This window comes from Lepidochelys olivacea, assembly GCF_965140295.1.
Source record: "Lepidochelys olivacea isolate rLepOli2 genome assembly, chromosome: 20".
NCBI lineage: Eukaryota > Metazoa > Chordata > Testudines > Cheloniidae > Lepidochelys > Lepidochelys olivacea.
The window spans coordinates 21,845,335-21,868,025 of NC_140430.1; the positions used below are offsets into that span (position 1 = coordinate 21,845,335).

General features: G+C 51.2%; 3 protein-coding genes across 5 annotated transcripts in view; 2 read left to right on the plus strand and 1 right to left on the minus strand.

The window, feature by feature from the left end:
* The window catches only part of LOC311510328 (LIM homeobox transcription factor 1-alpha-like), a gene marked incomplete at its 5' end in the record, with an annotated part of 62,031 nt that extends 55,583 nt beyond the window's left edge, over positions 1-6,448 (plus strand). The window contains 2 exon segments of the mRNA XM_084609918.1: positions 787-945; positions 3,766-6,448. Of these exon segments, the coding sequence (XP_084466044.1) occupies positions 787-945; positions 3,766-3,920 (314 nt within the window). The 3' untranslated portion in view covers positions 3,921-6,448.
* Positions 6,449-12,706: 6,258 nt separating this feature from the next.
* CHCHD5 (coiled-coil-helix-coiled-coil-helix domain containing 5) lies at positions 12,707-14,973 on the minus strand. 2 transcript variants are annotated; one of them, XM_084610182.1, is made up of 4 exons: positions 14,806-14,973; positions 14,573-14,713; positions 13,820-13,971; positions 12,707-13,144 (listed from the first exon to the last, which is right to left on the minus strand). In XM_084610182.1, coding segments are annotated over exons 1-4 (327 nt in total). In that variant the 5' UTR covers positions 14,808-14,973; the 3' UTR covers positions 12,707-13,112. The 2 variants fall into 2 exon arrangements, with proteins under 2 accessions (XP_084466308.1, XP_084466307.1); XM_084610181.1 differs by having other exon boundaries at positions 14,573-14,898.
* Positions 14,974-14,989: 16 nt separating this feature from the next.
* ATP13A1 (ATPase 13A1) overlaps positions 14,990-22,691 on the plus strand; it is a 29,263-nt gene continuing 21,561 nt past the window's right edge. For both annotated transcript variants that reach the window (XM_084610177.1, XM_084610178.1), the window contains exons 1-5: positions 14,990-15,334; positions 20,473-20,562; positions 20,949-21,139; positions 21,533-21,605; positions 22,217-22,372. In XM_084610177.1, coding sequence (XP_084466303.1) covers positions 15,026-15,334; positions 20,473-20,562; positions 20,949-21,139; positions 21,533-21,605; positions 22,217-22,372 — 819 coding nt within the window. In that variant the 5' untranslated portion in view covers positions 14,990-15,025. The remainder of the gene's footprint in view (positions 15,335-20,472; positions 20,563-20,948; positions 21,140-21,532; positions 21,606-22,216; positions 22,373-22,691) is intronic.

A 22,691-nucleotide genomic window follows, 5' to 3' on the forward strand; every position in this document is an offset into this window, starting at 1 on the left:
CGAATGGCTCGGCAGCAGTTCTGCAGAAAAGGAACTAGGGGTTACAGTGGACGAGAAGCTGAATATGAGTCAACAGTGTGCCCTTGTTGCCAAGGCGGCCAATGGCATTTTGGGCTGTATAAGTAGGGGCATTGCCAGCAGATCGAGGGACGTGATCATTCCCATCTATTCGACATTGGTGAGGCCTCATCTGGAGTACTGTGTCCAGTTTGGGGCCCCGCACTACAAGAAGGATGTGGAGAAATTGGAGAGAGTCCAGCGAAGGGCAACAAAAATGATTAGGGGTCTGGAACACATGACTTATGAGGAGAGGCTGAGGGAACTGGGATTGTTTAGTCTGCGGAGGAGAAGAATGAGGGGGGATTTGATAGCTGCTTTCAACTACCTGAAAGGGGGTTCCAGAGAGGATGGTTCTAGACTATTCTCAGTGGTAGAAGAGGACAGCACAAGGAGTAATGGTCTCAAGTTGCAGTGGGGGAGGTTTAGGTTGGATATTAGGAAAAACTTTTTCACTAGGAGGGTGGTGAAACATTACCTCGGGAATGCGTTACCTAGGGAGGTGGTGGAATCTCCTTCCTTAGAAGTTTTTAAGGTCAGGCTTGACAAAGCCCTGGCTGGGATGATTTAGTTGGGGCTGGTCCTGCTTTGAGCAGGGGGTTAGACTAGATGACCTCCTGAGGTCCCTTCCCACCCTGATATTCTATGATTCTATGATTATAATACATCAGAACATATTATCACATTCTGTACCCACTGCTTCCACCTGTTCCATTGATTCCACATTAGATGGAGCAAGTGTTCATGGACTAGATGGGCTCATGGTCCCCTATCCCAGGATTCCCCAGCAGCAGCTGCTGTCGCTGGATCAGAACAGCTACAGCACAGACTTGTACAGACAAGGGCTCACGCCGCCCCAGCTGCCAGGAGACCATCTGCATCCCTATGGTAAGCGGGTGGCGAGGAGGCTGATGTGACTCAACGCCAGAGCTGAGCTCAAACCGCAGTGTGGAGTGGTAGGACCCAGTCCCACTGTTATTACTGTCTGACCCATGCCCACCACAACCAGCGCAGAAAGAGACGCCAGGCAGGACGTGGCAGCTGTACAGATGGCAGAGTATTTAAGGGGTAATTTGTGTCTCATGCCTCTGGTTCAAAGCTACCCTGAGAAGGTGCCCATGAAGGGTGGGGGGGTCTCCCGGGATAAGGAGAAATAGCCCAGCAAGATGGGACAGGTCACCCTGCAGTACCTCACAAAGCCCAAGCTTTCAGGTCTAGGGCTCACAGACTGGATTCATTTTCTGGGTGGAGAAGGGAGGGGGATGGGAAGGCCAGGTAGAGGATATAGCAGGGGTGGCCAGATTGTGGCTCGTGAGCCACATGCGGCTCTTTTACAGTTAAAGTGTAGCTCCTGGAGGACCCCCCCCCACATTCTTCACCTACCAGACGGGGGGAGCTCAGGGCTTCTGCCCTGCGGCGGGGTGGTGGGGTTAGGGCCTTCTGCCAGAGACGACTGGTGCCTGCTGAGAGTGGGGGGGGGCACAATTTAAAGGTTCACAAACCCTGGAAAAAATCGGGGTGGGGGGCAAGTGATCCCATGTGTCCCGCTCATGCATCACCTCTGGCTTCTGCTCAGCGGGGAGCGGGCGTCTCAGGGCTTCAGCCGCACAGGAGGCATCTGCTGCGGCTTCAGCCCTGCAGGCACACGTGCCAGAGCTCGGGGCTTCAGCAGGAGTGGGGCTTGAAACCCCAAGCCCAGTCAGGTGTCTCCCATGGAGCTGAAGTTCCAAGACCCCCTTCCCTGCAGGGCTAAAACCCCAAGACCCCTCCATCCCCGCAGAGCTGAAGCCTCAAGCCCAGTCAGGGTTGAAGCCCTGAGCCCCGGCAGATGTGCCCCGTAGGATTGCCAGGTATCGGATTTTTGACCAGAACATCTGGTTGAAAAGGGACCCTGGTGGCTCTGGTCAGCATCACTGACTGGGCCATTAAAAGTCCGGTTGGTGGGGCTGGCAGGCTCCCTGCCTGTCTCTGTGCAGCTCCCGGAAGCAGACAGCATGTCCCCCGCTGCACCGTGTTCCACAGCTCCAATTGGCCGGGAACTGCCTCCAATAGGACCTGCAGGGGGCGGCAACTGCACACGGAGGCAGCTCAGAGCTGCCTGGCCGCCCCTATGCCTAGGAGCCGAGGGACACGCTGGCTTCTTCCTGGGAGTCACCTGCACCCCGCACCCTCTCTCGGCTCCCAACCCCCAGCCCTGAGCCCGGTCCCACACCCAAACTCCCTCCCAGAGCCCACACCCCCTGCAGCCCAGAGCCCCCTCCTGCACCCTGAACCCCTCATTTCTGGCCCCGCCCTGGAGCCCGCAACCCCAGCCGGGGCCCTCACCCCCTCCAGCAGCCCAACCCCCGCCCCAGCCCAGTAGAAATGAGCAAGTGAGTAAGGGTGGGGGAGAGCGAGCGACAAAGGGAGGAGGGGATGGAGTGAGCAGGGGGCGAGGCCTCAGCGAAGGGGTGGGTCAGGGCAAGGGTATGACCTCGGAGAAGGGGTGGTCAGGGCGGGGCCTCAGAGAAGGGGCGGGTCAGAGCAGGGGCGGGGCCTCAGAGAAGGGGCGGGTCAGAGCAGGGGCGGGGCCTCAGAGAAGGGGTGGGTCAGGGCAAGGGTATGACCTCGGAGAAGGGGTGGTCAGGGCGGGGCCTCAGAGAAGGGGCGGGTCAGAGCAGGGGCGGGGCCTCAGAGAAGGGGTGGGTCAGGGCAAGGGTATGACCTCGGAGAAGGGGTGGTCAGGGGCAGGGCCTCAGAGAAGGGGCGGGTCAGAGCAGGGGCGGGGCCTCAGAGAAGGGGTGGTCAGGGGCAGGGCCTCAGAGAAGGGGCGGGTCAGAGCAGGGGCGGGGCCTCAGAGAAGGGGTGGTCAGGGCGGGGCCTCAGAAGGGACAGGTTAGGGCAGGGGTGTGGCCTCAGGGAAGGGGCGGGGCAGGAGTGGGCCAAGACTGTTCGGTTTTGTACGATTAGAAAGTTGGCCACCCCAATGCCCTGGCTCTTGAACTTCTGAAAACTGTCATATGTGGTTCGAAGGGTCAGTAATTTTGGCCACCCCTCGGACATAGGGTGAAATTCAGGGCCAGCACAAGTCCTAGCTCGCTGCCCACCAACCCCTCCCTGCTGCGCAGGGCACATCACAAGACTTAGACACCATTCAAGTGCCACTTACGTCCTAATTTGAAGATTTAAGCAGGATTTAAGAGTGCGTAAGGCCCTGACCAGGGGTGAGAGGCTGGGGGGAGGCTGGGCCTTGTGCTCCCGGGAACTGCAGTGGCGAAAGGAGCAGAACATGGGGATGCTGCTCCCAGGAGCCAGCGCCCCGCACCGGCAGCTCCTCCGGCCCAGCCGTACCGCTCCCAGCCCCCCCCCCCCCGCCCTTCCACACAACTGTGTCTCCTGTCTGGGGTCTGTACAGCCCTGCCGGAGGACAGGGCTGGGGACAGTACAGCCGCACTGGCTCCTGAGAGCCGCGGCCCCATGTTCTGCTCCTTTCGCCGCTGCAGTTCCTGGGAGAGCCCTGCAGTTCAGCAGATACCGATTTCTATTCGTGGATATCCGCATCTACAGATAGATACTTGTATCTGCGAAGGGCTCTACAATTAATTCTTGAAAATGTGTCTTTCTGGTAGGGTGTACCGGCAATAAATGTCTTAAAGGTACGGCGTACCTGACCGTACCGGCTTACTTCACCATTGTCTTTCTCTCACTTTCCTTTGCTTCCTCCTCTAGACTCGGAAGGTGTTTTCCATGACATGGACAGCGACAGCATCAGCCACTTGGGAGACTGCCTGCTGTCAACAGCCGAAGCCAACCTCCTCCAAGCCCGAGTGGGTAACCCCATTGACCGACTCTACTCTATGCAGAACTCCTACTTCACCTCCTGACCATGGGAAAGTCCTGGTCCGTTTGTGAGTGTCTTGGACAGACATTGTTCTGAATTCAGAAGGAGGAGTGGGGAGGAGAAATAACCCTTCAGAGAAACTCTTTGAACCCCGCACAATGGAAGAGGCGGCTGGGTTTGCCAAGCACATAAGCACTAATTCATGAGGACCTTCCACAGCCCAGAGGACTCAACTGCGTTGCCTCTCCCCTCCTTTTCTCTAGCCACAAGTAGATGGGTGACATGATGTTGTTTAGCTGTAACTGTAGCAGTTTGTCCAGTGTTTATGCTTTAGAGCATTACATTCTTCAAACGAGACTGGCCAAGTTGCCCAGAGTCAGGCTTGGAAGCGGCATCTCCTCTGTTGGCTGCATTTATTTAAACCTTGGTGCAGCTGATCCATTTGTGGTGCCATTGTGCCCCGCTGCGAGGGATTTCACCAGCCTGCCCCCTCCTGGGCCTGCGTCATGGGAAAACATTCATTTTCCTTGGGGAAGGCCAGTGACTGAGGATGCCTCTACTTGATACCACTGCCATTTTGGAGGCTGCCTGCAAGGGGGGTGATTTAGGCTTTTTAATGGCTGACACCATGGAGAAATGCAAGACAGGTTGGTCCCTGAGGGAAACGGCTTTGCTTGGGGACAGTATTCACCTCCAGGAACAAAAGATTATTTGGTCTCTGTTATGATGCGAGGAAGCCAAGGGACATGTCCCTGAAGAGAGTAACACATCTAGAATGGTGTATCAGCCTCTCCCAACTGCCTCTGCACCCCTCCCTTTAAAAGGAGGCTCACTCCATCCATTTAAAGTGGAGTGAAGATCTCATTCTCACAGCTGTAACACTGCAGATGCTGTCTTCACTGGCTGCTGTTTGTTTCTTTTAAAACTAGTGGTGTGAACAGATATTATTTAAAAATGTTCTTACCAGAAACCCCTCCCTACATGTTTCCATCTTGAGTGGGATTTCTCCCCCTAACTATTTACCCAGTTCACTGGGATCTTCCCAGTGTTTTGCTTCCCTCAAATACATGAGGCGAAGAAAGGGTTCAATTGCGTTATCTTGGAATGTGCTCTGTGCCAAGTCACTTCCCCTCCAACAGACTGAGTTTGTCCGTGGCTTTGAAAGCAGCAGGTAGGACGCCCAGATTCCGCTGAGAGACAGCACTGTTTCTTTGGATGGGGAGGACCAACACTTCTCTAAGCATGAAGTTCTTACAAGCTCTCAGTGTGGGGCAGTTTAGGGTTAGAGATTAGCAGGCAGGGTTGGGGTTTTGGCATGGAAGGTTTATAAAAGATGCAACAGACAGCAGGAGAGAGTGAGTGGAAGTTTAAATCAGATATTTAAGAAGAAAATTCTTTACTCACTCACCCAGTATTTTATGTTTCGGATACTGTATGGACAGCTGGCACCCCCAGAAATGGCAAATGGTTCCCTGTGAGCCCCGTTTTGCGCAGGCTGGTGGAAGGAGTAAGAGCCTCCAGAATTTGCCTTCACTCAGTTATTCAAACACTCACTGAGGAGAGGACATCCCCAATGGAAAATAATAACTTGGCATGAGCAGGACATTTAAACCCTGATCCCTAGAGTTGCAAATCCAGCAGTTAGGTTTGTGTTGCAGCTATCAGAGAACCTGGCTCACTGATGTTTCTGTACATAGTGTCGATTTGGTTCTAAGCTCCCCCGCTTCATCAATCTGGTTTCCAAGTTATGCAAACCCTTCTCAAATGTAAAGGAAGAAAAGGCTAATAGTTATCATTGCTGTATTTCTGTGGGAGCAATTTGTGAACATTAATAATCATGAGCTTTGGGAGCACAAGAGACCCATTCCCAATATGTGTTGCCGTCTATCAGGAATTCCCCATCTAGTCAAGGGAGCTCATGGAGACCAGGCACAAAAAACTGGTGCATAACTGAACCAGAACCTTCGTAAAGCTCATACCATCATTGCTTCCCCCATTAATACAGTTGTGTAAATGTGCCATTCATCCACGGGCAGTCCCCTTGCCTCTTTGTTTACAAAATGATACTTTTTATCTGGATCCTCCCACGGTCATCAGTATTGGATGATTTTTGCCTTTCAGGCAGTTGTGTAAATAGTTTACAGACATTTTGATGTTTCATTTAAGGGGAGTGTCCTCTCCTGGGGGACCTGGCAATTTGTGAGTTACCTCCATCCCCACAGGCAAGTTCTGTGGAAGCAGTTTTTCCCTGCTCCTTCCAGCCTGAGTTGCTGCACTCGGTCCATTCCCACCTCTGTTGTGTGTCTCTCCGCCCATAAGAAATGAGACTGAAAACTCCCAGCGCTGTTTCTTTCTTTCTTTCAGTAGCTTTTGCACTAGAAATGGTCTCAGTTTAGATTAAGTTTGAAGAGAATGTTTCAGTGAACCATGTGCAAATTGATATGTTTCCTCCAAGCGCTGGAGGCAGCTTCACCCCTGAAATCCTACCTTTGCTCCCATTGTGATCCAGTGCTGTAATGTGCCAGTGTTTTTGCATGTACATTTGGAAATAAAAACGAACTTAAAGCTGAAGTCTAAAGTTTGCCTAAGCAAAGACAGACAAACTGTCTGTACCTTCACTCTGCTTAGATTAGATCTAAGTCTGTCCATCTAGCTACTTGCTGTGCAATCCCATGGGGATTTGGCCTGAGTTCTTCAGAGGGACATTTAATCAGAACCTCATCTTTCCCTGGGGTCAGACACCCTGGAGCAAGAAGTGAGGAACTAGTGCTAACAGCTGTTCTTACTTTGATAAAGAACCAGCAAATACAACACCAAGAGTCAGTTACAGTTAGCTGCAAGAGAAACTGAATTCCCCATATGAACAAATACGACACTGGTAAATGATGTGAAGAACTATCCTAGGTGCTGGACCACTAGTGCTGGGGAGTCTAAGATGACGGTGACCTGAGCTTCAGAACCAATGTTGAGATTCACTTGCAAGAACTGAAGGAGGGGACCACAGCCAGTTAGACTGACCCCAATTAGGAGAACTAGCAGAACTTCACTCTGACATAGTCTGAACTTGTTTTGAATCAAGAAGTGGCTAGTCAGCCCGTAGGCACCAAACCAACAGCTGAAGTCCTTATAGTTTGAAAAACTAGCATATTTGCCAAGCAAAGTCCTGTTGCTTCTCTGATCTCAGCATCATTCTGAAGGACAGAGATGCTCTTAGTATCATCAGCGTTGCCAGGTAGTTTCTGCGGCTCCCAAGGGCTGCAATTTGTCCCAATGCGTTTTGCAGCAGCAACCCTCAGCTCTTGCCACCAAGGAATGACAAGGGGCTTGGAACTGAGACAAAGGGCCGGCTGACATCAGTGCCAGTGGGCAGCAGCTGTTGTAAAGGTGAAGGGGCAGGAGGCGTAACTGTGCGTGTGAGAAGATCCCAGGATATCCTGAGTGTGAACTCTCGCCCCCTCTGCTGACCAATGTCATTGATCACTTTGTGCCCTCCGAGCTGGCCCTGAATCACCCGGATTGGTAAACGGTGGCTTTTCCTGGTGCGTGACTCCCACCTAATGGACAATCAGGTGCTAGCTGAGTTTTAGTGCTGTGTCCCCGGACTGCGTGGCTCTGGGTTGTCCAAAAGCTTCTGACTGGATCAGAACTGCTGGGTTCTCTTATTGATATGCCCCAGGCCTCTGCTTTCTTGGTTTGTTTGCTGTCATCTTCCTAGGCTGTTCCTTCCTGTTCGTCTGCTCTGGTATTTGTGACACGGGAGGCTAGCATGGCTCCACACGTGTGGCATTGCTGAGTACCAGTAAGTTGACATTGGTTTGTTTTGTGGCATGGACTGTCACTGATAGGTGCCTGATGCCATGCTGTTTCTCTATGAAGCAGTAACACTTTGCTTCTCAAAGCCTTTGACAGACGTGAAAGAATTAAGGCTCAGAACAATCATGGGAAGTAGGGAAGTGTTACCCCATTGTACGTGTGGGGAGACAGGGCCACAGAGAGGTTAAGACACATTCCTCAGGCCCCAGCACAGTCCACTGCAGAGCTAGGACTAGAACCCAGAGAATACTAACACCAAGTGCAGTAGCCATTACCCTGCACTGCCTCCCTTTTCTGTAAGGGATGCAGGCTGGAAACCACCATTCAGTCTGATGGCCCTTCACTTCTAGATGTCAGAAGACAAATATGTGGGGTTTTTTTTCAGGGAAGGAGGCTGTTAGCCTTTCCCAGGGCTCCAGCATACCAATGTCTTTGCTGGGATTAAGACCTAGGAGTTCCCAACTCCCAGTCTTGTGCTCAGATGTGTTTCTTTTCCGTATGTCTAGCTAAACACTTTAAAGAGGATGGTTGACCAGAAGACAAGGGTGCTCCCCTGTCCATGCAGCCTCTTTCATGCTTAGCAGCGACTTGATGTCAGCTGGATGAGAGCCAAGTAAAGCAACAGTGTGTGTGAATGGAATGTGGTTCTGCACAGCTCTCTACCCTCTGCCACTGCCCAGGTCAGCCCTGGACCTGCCAGCAGTACTAAATCTCCCACCGTGACTGCCGACACCAAAGGAACATGCTGATTTATGGCTCTTTTAAATAAGAGAAACAGAGTGTAAAATTAGAGCATTTTCTGGATGAAAAATTAAAGGGATGTTTTTGTTAGTTCCTCATTCTAGGCTCATGTGTAATTCACCTTGTTGGTTTTAAAGTTCCACTTGAAAGGAAACTTGACTTCAACAGAAGTTAAAGTACCAGGCTGCAAGACTCCCAGCACACTTAATTTCATATTCAGAGGGTTCTAAATCAAAAGGAAACCGAGAAAAAACAGCAAAGAATTAACTGAACTAAATGATCTTTGGCTTTCTCTCTTTTGTGGACCTCAAAGACCTTTATGTGCATTACTTAGCTAACCCTCATTACTCCCTGGCAAAACAGGTGTTATGTGTTTCAGAGATGAGGAAAAAGAGGCAAAGAAAGGTGAAGTGACTAGTCCCAAGGTCACACAGCAAATCATTGGTTGAGCTGGAAAGAGAACCCAGGAGTCCTGACGCCCAGGCCCCTGTTACACTTATCAGCCAACACGGCCTCTTGGCTAGAAACAAGAATCCAGAACAAGTGAAAGGGGAGAAAACCAAAATGCAGAAAGGTAGTTGAGAGATCGTTATTGGGCAGAGGAAAGGAATGTCCATGCTGGAAGATGAAGTGATTTGAAATAAAGCTTCCATTTCTGCCCTCAGTGGTGCGTCCTCCAAAAAAGCCTGTTATTGCAGGGGCAGACAGGGGTCGTGTGTGAATTAAAGGGAGAACACCCCAATAGAATTAACCCCCAGAGTGAGAATGTGTCAAATGTCTGTGACAGCCAGAAATGTTCTAGAGGTTCTGAAGTAACTTAGAACTTGGAGTTTTTTAGGCTCCAATCTGTGGATTCTGCAGGGTTTGAGTATTTATTTCTGGTCTGTTTTAAGTTTGTGAGAACAAGAAGATTGCCAATCCACTAGAAGATGGCTCTAAATTCATATTTGTGAGGCTCCCACCATGGAAAACACAGACTTACTCACTTATTGATTTGGGCCCTTTGGGATTAATTTCGCTGAACCTCTCTGCAGCTTATGGCAGTGGAGTAGAATGTATGGGTTTGATTGACTGCCCGCGGACTTTTCCATGGCTCAGCCCAATGCTGATGCATCTCTAACTTCTAACAGCTTCCTGCAGTTGTTTGTATGGGTCTATTCTCTCTTGACTTGGGATGCAGTTTGTACTAGCGTCCAGCCAGTCTTTGGCTCTAAGCATCCTGATGCAATAGATTCTCCATGTCCTAAGACACAGGAAATGAGGATGGGCATTTCCTGGATTTCTAACGTTTGTGTTTCGTTATATGTCTTTTTGGGTTCTCCGTAGTTTCAGTTTTCACCATTGTGGAGGGTACCAAGCATTGCTAAACAACCTGAACTGCCCCAAAACAGCAGTTGGATGTAAGAGTATAGAATTTGCATTGCCAGATCAGACCACTCGCTTGTGTAACCCAGAACCCTGACTCTTGCAGGAGCCAATATCTTATGTTTCAGAGCACTTGCTGGTCCCATGGTGCTGCCTCCTTTTTATTTCCAGCAGCTACACTGCGTTAAACCAAACCAGATGCCCACTGGTACTTCGCTAATGTTACATCCCCATCCCAGCAACTGCTGTAGCTGGCACCTTGATCTTATTCCATCCCAGGCCAGAGGAGATGGCCCACATGTTTGCAAAGGGAAGAGGAGGTGGCCATGGAAAAAAAACAAGCCCTCTATAAAACTGTACTTCACTCTATGAAAAGATTTGAGACCCCACGGCTGCAGAGCCAGATGACGACGACTACAACCAATCAGCTGTGCAATCCTATACAGAGCTAAAAAATCCTTCAGGGCAAAGGAGTGAGAAAATGCCACACGCTCCCTCCAGCTGGTTCCTGTGCATGTGCAACTTGAAAGGAGATCGACTGCGGGTAATGATCTTCATTTATACGACCATTTGCCCCTGCCTTTCCACAGAGGATTTGCCAAATGTGGGGAGGCCACTGGTTCATTTAGTTCAGGTATCTGCCTCCAGTAATTCTTGATAACTTAGGAGAAGGCAATGCTTTTAAAAGCTGGCCACCTACGCAATTCTGCCCCATGAGGGCAAGTTCTTTCCTCAGTCCTGCAACACAGGGCTTTATGATCCTAGTCTACCCAAAGGTGCATGACGTATATTCTGCATTCAGAACAAAGCCTACCACCGCCTTGTAATGATGTCCTCAGAAGACATGGTTCACCTTGATTGTCAGAGCCCAAACATACAGGGCGCAAGGGGCAGCAACCCCTGCATTTTATCCTCCCTGTTCCTCAGTCACTGGTTGACTTTGTGACCAGTTGTCAGGGTTCAGCTGATCAGCTGCAAGCTGACATGGACAGATGCCTAGCAGCGTGGTGGTTAAAGCAATAGACTCGGAATAAGTAATAATGGAGTGGCTCAGGCTGCTGAGCAGCAGGAGACGTAGCTGGGCTTAAAAGGGGGCCCAGTGCACCCTAAGCATAATGAAAAATGGCTTTTCTGCTGACAGCCTGACATTTCAATACAATTTCAACAACATGTAAAGCACCTTCGTTCCTGCATAATAGTGGCCTTAATAAAGCTCTTCCCACTACAGATTTTTATGACTAAAGGGACCCTAGCTGCTATAAATAATCCCAAGGGATCAGCTAAAAATAGATTTTTCCATCTCTACAGGCAGTTGCAGTCTCTCTCTAAATTCACTCCAAAGCTGAGTGGCCATCACTTCCCCTCCCAACTTTCCTACCACTTTGTTACTAAGCAAATTGGATCCCCTTTGAGCAGCTCACAGTGCTTTAAAGGGATGAAAGCAGAAAAATGCTTCCTGACTAGTTTATTTCTAAAATACCCTTAGTTATAAGTGATCCCCCACACACAAATCACATCACGATGGAAATGCAGCCACCTCTGGGGTAGAGGACAGCAGCTAACGGGGTTACAGCAAGCAGCACAAAAGCATTATCAGCCAGCTGGAACAGACAACCTTCAATCTGCCACCACCTCCCTGGAGAGGGGAATCTCTGCCAAGCTGGGCTATTGGAAGATGGCGAATTACGTTCACCGAACACCACATGCTCAAAGGCAGGAACCTGGCCACCTGTCTCGGCTGAAAGGCGGACAAGGAATAATGTGTCCTGGCCAGGGAGAATGAAATAGTTGGGAACCAGGTTACAGATAAACCTCTTGGTCCTTGCTGAGCCCATGTGAAAGGTGGCTGCCTCAAATTTAAGCATGCTACAGAATTACAGTGGGATTTAGAATATTGGACTCAAGTAACATGTGATCTGACATCCTTGTTTCTGTACAAGGCATAGAGCTCACTTCCCTGAGCAGGGTTGCATTGCCTGTGTTCCTGGCCCCTTACCAGTCTCACTTGTTGGGCAGCCCCAGCAGCCTGGCAAAGCTAAGTTCTCACGTTTCTAGTGCTCACAGCCATGAAGCTGTTGTTAGGAAGCCAAACGGATGCAGTGCAAAATCTGTATAAGCATATCAGAGGGAACAGAGCTATCCTTCTCTAGGGCCTCTGAGTATCTCAAAGAACTTCAGAGCCCAAATTAAGCCTTACACTTCCGGTGGGAGGCAGGACTTAACCCTGTTTCACACACAGCACATTACACAACACCACAGAGACTCATCCAAGGACGGAAATCAAAACAGCAGAAGCGCTGGGAATTGAACCCAGGAGTCCTAACTCCCCATACTCTTGCCCTAGCCAGCAGACATGGTGTTTCTTGCTTTAGGCATGCTCAGGATGGCTCTCTTTACAGAGTGAGGAACTCAAAGGATTCACAAGGCCAAACCTCCTGTTGTTCATTCCTCTCACAAGAACAATCCACTGTGTTTTGTGTCATTTTAATTCCCCTACATTGTTTGCCACCTTGAAATAACCTCTTTTTCCCCCATCACCTGTTTCCCCTCCCCCATATGGTGAACATCAATGTTCCCCCAGCATTTAGGAATTTGTTGTCTCATTTCTACAATGGTCAGGTTTTGTAAAGCATTTCAAACACATGCAGTGCTAGCTATGAGAGAGCCCTACAGCTCTGCTGTTGACAAGGCTCCCTCTGCTGGCTCCAAAGCAGAGCATAGGACATGCTAGTCTATAGCCTTTCAGGAACATTTGCCAGCAATGGGAGTGAGGAATAGTTTTGAGGCTGTTCAAATTTGGGACCTAAACAGATTGATGTTCTCTCTTCAGTTATCACCCGGATTTCAATGCTGTCAGCCAGACCCTCACAACAGCTCCCCATATCAACTGGAGGAAGCCAGAGCCAGCTCTTAGTCTTTAAGAATTATTTTATTGGGGCACAGAAATACCGTGCCTAAATATTGCAGGGAGTAGGAAAGAATACATGTTACAGTAAACAGGACAAGTTAAGGACCAATTTCCACCTTCAATCTCAGTGCAGAGTCGAGTCTTTATGGTCACTTTAATACAGTTTCTGTAGCTTATGAGTTAATGGTGCTGGTCAGGGCTGTGCGACCGGCAGAGACAAGAGGCAGCACTAACAGCATACTGACAAATGCCAAGAGATTGGAAACATTCTGATGTTCTGCTGTGAATCCAACTGTTCAGGTGCATGTGACCAGAAACTGAGGGAAGTCAGAGTGTGGGGACTCGTACCATGCTGTGTTTTCTGCCAGGAACCATTAGAATGAGGCTCCACAGCTGGGAAAGTTTGTCTCATTCCTGAAGGTGAAGGTTCTCAGCGTCCCCTGTGGAAGGACAGCAGGAATGAAAGTCAGTGGTTATGCATATACGTGAAACTCTAGTGCTGAGGATACAGCGTTTACAGACAGCTGATGAGAAGTAATTCTGCAGCTTTCTAGGGGTTTCCACAAACTTAGTAAGATGATTTTATTTTAATACTGCTCCATCAAAGCACAAAACCTTTGAAAGGAAGTGCTCAGTGGAGCAATGTAAGCTGAAAGCTTGATGTACATTACTGCACAAACCCACTGCTCCAGATTGGTTCATAAAGTCAGAGTGAAGTCATGAACTCATGGCGACAATCAAGATGGCTCAAGGGATTGGCAACAGTGTCAGGGTTTTTCCATCACATGGCTGTCAGCGCAAACTCATAGTGACAAAGTCATTACCTTCTGATACCCATTTGGAGACCTAGGTGAAACAAGCTAGCTGGTTAGTCTGGCTTCTAGGGGTCTAGTGTCACTACCACAAGAACCACTGTTACGATTGGCACTTACTGTCAGTCTCAGCAGAGAGGTCAAGTAAAGAATGAGCACTGATCTCCAATCTCACTCTCGGAAGGAATCTCTAGGGCAGGGGAGGCACTTTTGGCAGGGGGGTAGATGGGGAAGCCAGCAGGGAGACTGCCTGTGCTGGAGATGAATATGGGATTTCAAGTTTCCAGCTGAGCCTTCATTCACCTGAAGTCATCAGCTTCACCTGGTCGGCGCACATCAGGAACTGGTTGACGTGCTCCGTGCAGTTCATCACGGAGGCCTGGTTCTGTTTCAAGCACTGTTCAAATGCAGCGAAGGGCTCAGCGCAGTCGTGGCGGATCTTCTGCACAATCGGGCTGCAACAAAGCAAGCACACGCAGACACTGAGCTCCTCACGGGGAGCGTTGCTGACTGTCACAGGGGACTAAATACTCCCTGCAATAAACCTAGAAAGAACATGTTTAAATCTCTATTCAAAGCAGCTGTAGCGAAGTCAGGAACGTGCCCCCCAGGTGATTAGCTGCACAGCGGGTGAGCAGGCTGGCCTGGCGGTTACAACACTGGCATCACCCTACGGAGAACCGGGTTCAATACCCTGCTGTGCCCCACAGTCCCTGCCCCTCTGCTCCCCAGCTGCGCCATGGGGCGAGCAGGCCCTTGGGGCACCTGTGCGGGGCTGGGGGCCGGGACCCCGCCGGGCGGGGGAGGCGGGGCCGGGCGGGTGGGTCGCGGGGAGCCGGGCCGGGCGGGGGGGGTCGCGGGGAGCCGGAGCCGGGCCGGGCCAGGAGCCAGGCCGGGCGGGGGGGGCCGCGGGGGGGCCGGAGCCGGGCGGGGGGGGCCGGAGCCGGGGGCCCGCGGGGGGGGGGCCGGAGCCGGGCGGGGGGCCCGCGGGGGGGGCGGGGCCGGGCCGGGCGGGGGGCCCGCGGGGGGGGCGGGGCCGGGCCGGGCCGCACTCACTGGGAGGAGGCGCAGCGGGCCATGCGGAGCTTGAGCTGGTGACAGTCCTGCTGCCAGGTGGCGGGGCTGGCGGCCACGCAGCGCCCGTACTGCTCCATCTCGCCGCGGCAGTGCCGCGCCGCCACCTCCAGGGCGGCCTGCCTGGGGAGAGACCGGACAGTCAGCGCGGAGCGGACCGGACCAGACCGGACCCCCCGCTTCCGGCTCCCATCCCGCCCCGGCCCCGCACTCACATGCTGCCGCGCAGAGCACACCCGCAACACGCCGCGGCCCGTCCCAGTCCGCATGCGCCAAAACCCAGCCGTGGCCATGACACGAGAGGCAGTCGGGCGCGGGCCGGTCGCCGCGCATGCGCGCCCCCGCCGGCGAGGTTGCTGCGCACGCGCGGTTTGGACGTCTGGGCGCTGTGCCCCGGAAGCGGAAGCGGCGCGTTGCTAGGAGGGCTCCCGGAAGATGGCGGTGGCCGCTCCGGCTCCAGGCCCCGCGGACGAGCTGGTCTCTGCGGTCACCCTGTACCGGCGGCGGCCCCGGCTCCTCCACGGCACCGTCCTGCCTTTCGTGGCCGGGCTGTACCCGGCCTGGCTGTGGCTGTGGGGGCCCCGGGTCTGGGCCGCCTGGGGGGAGGTGGAGGAGGCCGGCTCGGGCCGCGGCCCCCCCGAGGCCGCGCTGCTGGCGCTCGCCGCTATCGGGGTCGCGCAGCTGCTCACCGCGCTCTCGGGGCTGTGGTCTGTCCACGCGCACTGCGCGCTCACCTGCGCCAGAGTGAGTCACGGGGTCGGCGCGAGTGGGCGCTCGCTGGGGTCAAAGGTCGCCGCGTGTGGGGCTCCGTCGCTGCGTCCGCCCCGGGGCCCAGTGCGGGCGGAACCCCCCGCCCCGGCGGGGCGCTACCAGGGCCGGACCCAGGGCCGCCGCGCCTCTCGACCGAAGGCCGGGGGGCCGCGAGCAGGTTTCAGGGGTTCCGCCGGGCCGGGCCGGGCCTAGACCCGCTGGGGCCCAGGGCAGAAAGCCCGAGCTCCGCTGTGCCGGGCTGCGGCCGGGGGCCGATCGTCTTCGCTTTGTGGGGCCGCTGCGGCGTGGGGGGGGGGGCGCCGGGCCGGGGCCGCTGCGGCGTGGGGGGGGGGGCGCCGGGCCGGGGCCGCTGCGGCGTGGGGGGGGGGGCGCCGGGCCGGGGCCGCTGCGGCGTGGGGGGGGGGGGCGCCGGGCCGGGGCCGCTGCGGCGTGGGGGGGGGGGCGCCGGGCCGGGGCCGCTGCGGCGTGGGGGGGGGGGGCGCCGGGCCGGGGCCGCTGCGGCGTGGGGGGGGGGGGCGCCGGGCCGGGGCCGCTGCGGCGTGGGGGGGGGGGCGCCGGGCCGGGGCCGCTGCGGCGTGGGGGGGGGGGGCGCCGGGCCGGGGCCGCTGCGGCGTGGGGGGGGGGGGCGCCGGGCCGGGGCCGCTGCGGCGTGGGGGGGGGGGCGGCGCCGGGCCGGGGCCGCTGCGGCGTGGGGGGGGGGGGCGCCGGGCCGGGGCCGCACTTGTTATCCTCTAATGCAGCGGTCTCCAGACTTTTCGGATTGCGCACCCCCAGGGCCACCTCTAGGGAAGCAAAAGAATAAAGAGCTGCTGCCAAAGACCAAGCGGGGGAGCGCCCGGCTGGCGCCACTCCTCCTGCCGCGCACCCCCAGGGATGGTCTTGCGTACCCTACTTTGGAGACCACTGCTCTAATGCAGGTCCTGGATTTAAGAACATAAGAACGGCCCTACTGGGTCAGACCAAAGGTCCATCTAGCCCAGTGTCCTGTCGTCTGACAGTGGCCAATGCCAGGTGCCCCAGAGTGATCCATTCCCTGTTTTAAAAGAGAAAAACAGTTGTTGGGGCACTGGTGGGCTGTGGAATTTTTATAGCAGGTTGCGGAGGGGGGCGGGGAGTGTCAGAAAGGAAAAGGTTGAGAACCTGGAACCCAGGGGATGCTGTGAAGCTCAGAAGTATAACTGAGTTCCAAAAAGACTTAGGTAAGTTCATGAAAGGGTTGGTCCATCAATTGCTGTTAGCCAAGATGATCACCCCCATGCTCTTTGTGTCCCTAAACCTCTGACAGCCAGAAGATGGGATTAGATGGGAGGGCATGGATCATTTGATAACTGCCCTGTTCTGTTTGTTTCCTCTGAAGTATCTGGTATAGGCCTTTGCTGGAAAACAGGATACTGAGCTAGATGGATCACTGGTCTGACCCAGAATGACTGTTCTTATGTTCTTACATAGGGTTACCTCCCTCCTCACTTGCCTTTGGTTTTCTTACTCTGGAATGGATCTGCCCATTGTCTGGGGGGCTCTGAGTGATATCCTGCCCCTCTTGGTCTCGTCTGTCCCATGTGGACATTGGAATGTCCATTGGCCCCTCTACATAACAGTAGGAGGCTGCTCAAATGTCTTGAGCTTGGATTCTTCCCCTGCCAGCCATAAGCTGTCTGCCACTTCCAACCCCGAGGGCGCTGTAATATTCTGGTGCTGTGTGTGAAGAATTTCTGGATGGAAGAGGCTGTAGAGGTGTAAAGTAACAATAATGAGTGATATCATTTCTGAAAGGCCACCATGGATATCAGTAACTATCCAGCAGGATTGCTTCCCATACTGTGGAAATGCAGCTACTTGTGAGGTGGCAGCTGAGTGTACAGGGATAACTCATTTGCTGTGACATGGCAGTGGTTTAATAGCCATATAGCAACACTGTGCACTTTTAGACAGAAAGTGAAACAGAATGGGAGGCTGATTATGGGTGGGGGTTATGAAACATTTTCTTGTACAGAAATATTTTTCCATTGAACCTGGGTTAGACAAACTGGTCTGCTTTTACTTGGGACATGTAGGGGAGAAGTGTGTGTGGCTGAGCTGGTCCTGCTTGCAGGCGTGATAACTATTTTAGCACCAAAAAAAGTTGCTTTATAACAACTGAACTGGTCTGGGTGCAGCTTAGCTTTCTTTGCCAATATTTATTGTTCCAGCTGCTGCTGGGAAGCATGAGGCACTGTGGTAACTGGGCTGGCTGGTTTGCCTCACTTCATGACAATTTCTGTTTGTATAGCTTCCTGTTTGTATAGCTTCCTCTTAGGAGTAGTTGCATGTCTAACTGCAAATAGTCTTGGCAAAAAACATCTGGTACAGCTTCATTAACTAGTCTCCAGAGTAGTTGGCATAGGTCTGCAGCTGTATCCTGGGCATTTATTAAGACAATCAAGGAGTTCTCAAAGCAAATGAGCCCTTGGAGCTGGCTGCCAACACTGTGGGCTATGTATATCCTAGTGTTTTCCTGGTGTTCTGGTAGTGTTACTGACTAGACAACTTCTTACTGCTTTGGATTGCAGGCAGTGGTTACTAGAGTTGCCAACCCTCAGGATTGTCCTGGAGTCTCCAGGAATTAAAGATTATACCAGGTGATGAAATCTCCAGGAATTCATCTAACCAAAGTTGGCATCCCCAGTGGTTATTCAAAGGCCTTGTTAGCTGTATATGTTGCAAATATAGTTATCTTTATCATAAATGTTAAAAATCCAAACCTTGAGCTACAGGAATTAATTATGTAAACAGCAAGGAAACAGGAATTCTTCAGGGTGGCTGAAGGGGTCCTACATGCATGTAATTGCATGAAAATGAGCAAAGGAAAAACTAGGCAGATTATTTGGCAAAATGCTCTGACATCTGTTAGACTGTGGATTAGTTTCTTCAGGGCTGGGGTGGAAGCTACATCATGTGGAAAACTTAAACTGACAAAGCCTTGGAGAACAGGCTGTCAGGAACATTCCTGCTGTGACCACCAGGGTAGGGGCAAGATTTGACCAACAAAGGTGCATACACCTTTGACTAGTCACTAAAGACCCCCAGCCAGCCATGCTGCAGCAGTACTCCTCAATGAGATTTCTCTGCCCTTTGTGCTTTCCCTTTTGTGTTGTTTTGGATGTTATTTTTAGATGCTGGGATAACGTCAGATTAAATAGACTAAAGCCTGGGTTAAACTGCAGCTGGATCCAGAGGACAATGTGAAGAAAAAAAGGGTTAAAATGTTGCTTCTTTTGATTCCTTTTATTAAGAAAATCCCCTTTATCCATAGAACCTGCTAGTGCAAATTGAGTTGCAAGAATTAAACTAAAAGTAGAGTGTGCTCTGGTGGTTTCATTGTAATGTGAGTGGGCTGTCACAGTCATCCATTCATGGTATTAATCTGGTAACCTTTGGTCAGCATGAGTTTGAGTTGTGACATGGCAAAGTTTGATAAGATTTTCCTTATGTCAGGGGACAGTGTTCTTATTTCTGATGTGTTCATAATTAAAATCAGAAACGTGCTGTAATGTGGAAAGTAGCATCTCAAAGCTTTTTTTGTTCGTTACCGTTTATTATTAGATGCTTTTGTTGCACTTGTAAGCCTTTCTTCTAAGCAATGAATCTTCCTTTTTCCATGAATATATAGTAAAAAGTGTTGTCTATTCACAGGCTCTCCCAATATTGCTAAATGTCAGTTGAGACTTCATTATAATGGCAGATGGAAAAGCCCTGTTGGTTTCCATCTATTCCACTTTCCTGATCCTCAGGGCCAGACAGGGTTGTTCTCCAGTCCTTTGCTTAGTTTGCCCAACAGGGGGGCTTCCATCACTCCCTTTAGGAGATTCTGCAGCCTAATACATCTCACTGTCAGAAAGGTCTCTCTCCTAATACTTAGCTGTCCGATGCCCATAAGGGACTGAAGATACAATCGGATTACATCTTCCCAACCACCACAACCTGTAGTCAGCCTTTTCTCTCCATTATGTCTGAACCAAAACTCAAAAATTGGTGACAAAACCGGGAAACAGTTAACAAGGGAATCCTTTCAAATAGTCTTGTATGATGAAGGGTCTAAATTTAACAGTCTCCCCCCTCTGTCCATCACCAAGAATCTTCAGAGCTCATCATAACGATCCTCAGCTCCCTATTGTTCCTCCATGCCAGAGTCCCCAAGAAGTTGAGTGAATTCTATGATGTTTGCACTAATCTAGCTCAGTAGCCTTGAGTAGAAAGGAGATCATTTGACATTGTTTGAACATGGCTTGTGATTTTTGTTAAAATGGCAATGGTAGGTCTCTGGGAACAGGCTCTTCATTTTTGTTGGGCGACTTCCCACATGTGCTTTGTTTTAAAGCAGCACCCAAGCAGCATCTGATATTGCAAGGACATAGATGTATCCATCCCAGTCACAGAGAATGCGCGTGTGCATACATCAACAGAGTGGTCCAGGTGCAGATGACAGCAACTCCAGGCATGTAGGGAAGGGTTGAGATTGCACTGACGATACTTGTGGTTTTTACTGGGCATTGTTAGAGCACTCAGAAGTGGAGGTCCCGGTTTGAGGAGCAGCTGTGTTGAACATGTCAAAGTTAATGGGACATTGAGTTTGTTGATCAAATCTGAGACTTTATCAAATTTATGGGAAACTTTCTTTCCAGTGAGATGTGACCTGACCGTCAACAATTGCTAGGCTGGGAAAAGTTTGTGGCTAATGGTTTTTGTATTCAGAATCTCAAGCCGTGCAGTTATTCCCATTCACTTTTCTGTCCTCTGCAGCATGTTGGCTGGACTAAGTTCACCTGATTCCTCGTCTCGCTCTCCCCATCCTCCTCCCCAGCCCCACCCCCTCCAAAGAATTCTAGGAACTCAGTCTTTCATTGGGAGTCAGGAATGAGGATAATTTTCATTGCAAGTATTGGTCTTTCCTGCGTGGTTTTAAAATATCAATGAAAAGTCCCGATAAGCCAGTAAAAATAGAGGAATGTTCTCTGTGTTTGAGTGGTGCTCAGTGTCTCATAATGACTGTACATGGACCCCTCCTGGCTTCCACTGACCTTTAGGGTCTGTGACCTGCTTTACAGAGTGCATGTTTGCTTTGTGTTTTTCAGGAACCCAGTCCTAGGAAAGCCACATTAGCTAAAGTTGTGCCAACCCCAAATAATGGATCTGCAGAGCTTGTGCCACTCCATCGAGACCAGGTACAGACTTAGACTCCAGCTCTTTATAATAGCTGACAGCTGCCTGGGAACTGCTGTTTCTCAGCAAACATACTCATCTCCAAACTGCCTTTCCAAAGCCGCTAATTTTAAATTAAAACTTTAGAGCTTGGCTGAAAGCCAGCTGATATCTGTCACATGCAGGGAATAAGAGGTTTTAGAAAGTGCAACATTTGTAACTAACACTTGTAGTCTCACAGACAATGTTGTTTAAGAACAAAAGATGTAAATGTCCAGTTGGTCCCATCTAATCCAGCTTTCCCAGCCACTGCAGTTCCCTGTAGTATATGTGAAGTGATGTGGCCCTACTGTAAGGGCTCCTGGATGTGAAAGTCTAAATGCTCTTCCCTTCTGCATAATCCCTGCAGGGGGAAGATGGGCAGGAAGCCCTTTCCTTTGAGTTTCAGAAAATTAAGTATTCTTATGAGGTCGATGACAGGAAACAGTTTCTCCCTGTGGCTTTCCCTGTGGAGCACCCCCTCTCCTATTACCAGAATGCCCGAGGCTACCAGGAGGACAGAGAGATCCGAATGGCTGAGAAGAAATACGGCACAAACAAGTGAGTGTTGGGCGGGGGTGGAGCTGGGCTTACCAGAAGCGGTAGGCATCAAACTGTCTATGGGTAATGTTCACTAACAAGGATTTCAGGGACTGGGGGGTTCCAGGCAGTGGGTGTTGAATGTCCTTGCTCTAGATTATCAAGTTTTTGGGCGCTAAATCCCCCGGAGGAAAGAGATAGCTAATTCCTACAACAACATCAAATCTGGGCTTTACCACAGAAAGGGCCCTGGTTACAGATTCAAATCCCTTACATCTAAGAGTAAATGAAGAGAAGGGGACAAAGGGGAACAAAACCTCCCGTTCACACTCCAGAGACTGCAGTAGCTTTCGGGTTGGGATGGTGCCGTGAGGCCAGAACACCAAGATTAAAAAGGATTTTATTCTTTCCCAGGGCAGAAATGGTGGTGCCAGAGTTTTTGGAACTCTTTAAAGAGAGAGCCACGGCCCCTTTCTTCGTCTTTCAGGTAAACAAAAGCTGTAACTGTTGTCCCTAGGGTGCAAAGAAGGGAATTCCCTCCAATCTTAGTTTGGGAATCTGAAATCAGCTGGCTGTTTCCAAAAGTGCACTATTCATACACTGCAGTGTCAGCTGTGGGGGCTAGGGGCTGACATATCTTTGGTCAGTCATAACTGAAAGTTGTTACTGTCCAGTGTGTGGTGGATTCTAGTCCAGTTCCCATCATAGCTGGCATGAACCGTCACCTTTGGTAGCCTCAGCAGAGAGGCCAAAGACCGAGGCTAGAGAATGCCCTTCTGGCCCTCTGAGTCAAGGTAGAAGTGCATTAGCAGAGCAGCACATCGAGGAGGTGTTTGCCTTGTCACTGCACAGACTGTATCTATTCTGTCGAGAACAAAGGCATTCAATCCCCAGCAAGCCAATACTCTTCGCTGGTGCTAAAAAAACGATTTAATATTGTCTGTTTCCTGCTGCTGGGTTGTTACAGTGACATTCTAGTGTCCAAGCATGTGTATGGTACAGGATGTGCTGATCTACTGATGGGCTTGAGTTCTCAGGGACATGTTAGCTTCTTTATGGGATGAGTGCTGGAATGACTTCCACATCTGTTTCCTCCAGGTGTTCTGTGTGGGTCTCTGGTGCCTGGATGAATACTGGTACTACAGTGTCTTCACTCTCTCCATGTTGGTGGCATTTGAAGCTTCTCTGGTCCAACAGCAAATGAGAAATATGTCAGAGATTCGAAAAATGGGCAACAAACCATACATGATTCAGGTAAGTGAGCGCAGAGGGATGATGATCAGAAACTCGGCACTGAGAAACTGGGGAGTTTAATATAGAGCCCAAGAGCATGCAAGGCCCTTTAGACATGGCCTGTAAGAAAGAGCAGAGTTTACACTCTAAATTAGGCACACCTTGCTGAGGGAACAACAAGACTTTCCTGTGTTTCCTGTTTTCTTATGTCCAATTTGCCTTTTGATGTCTGTTGCCTTTGCATGCACTTGTTTAACTCTTGCCTAGTTATTCGGAGTCTTTGGCCTTTTCCTTTGAATAGTTTTAATCTTTTTTTTAAAGTTCAGATTTATTATAAAAC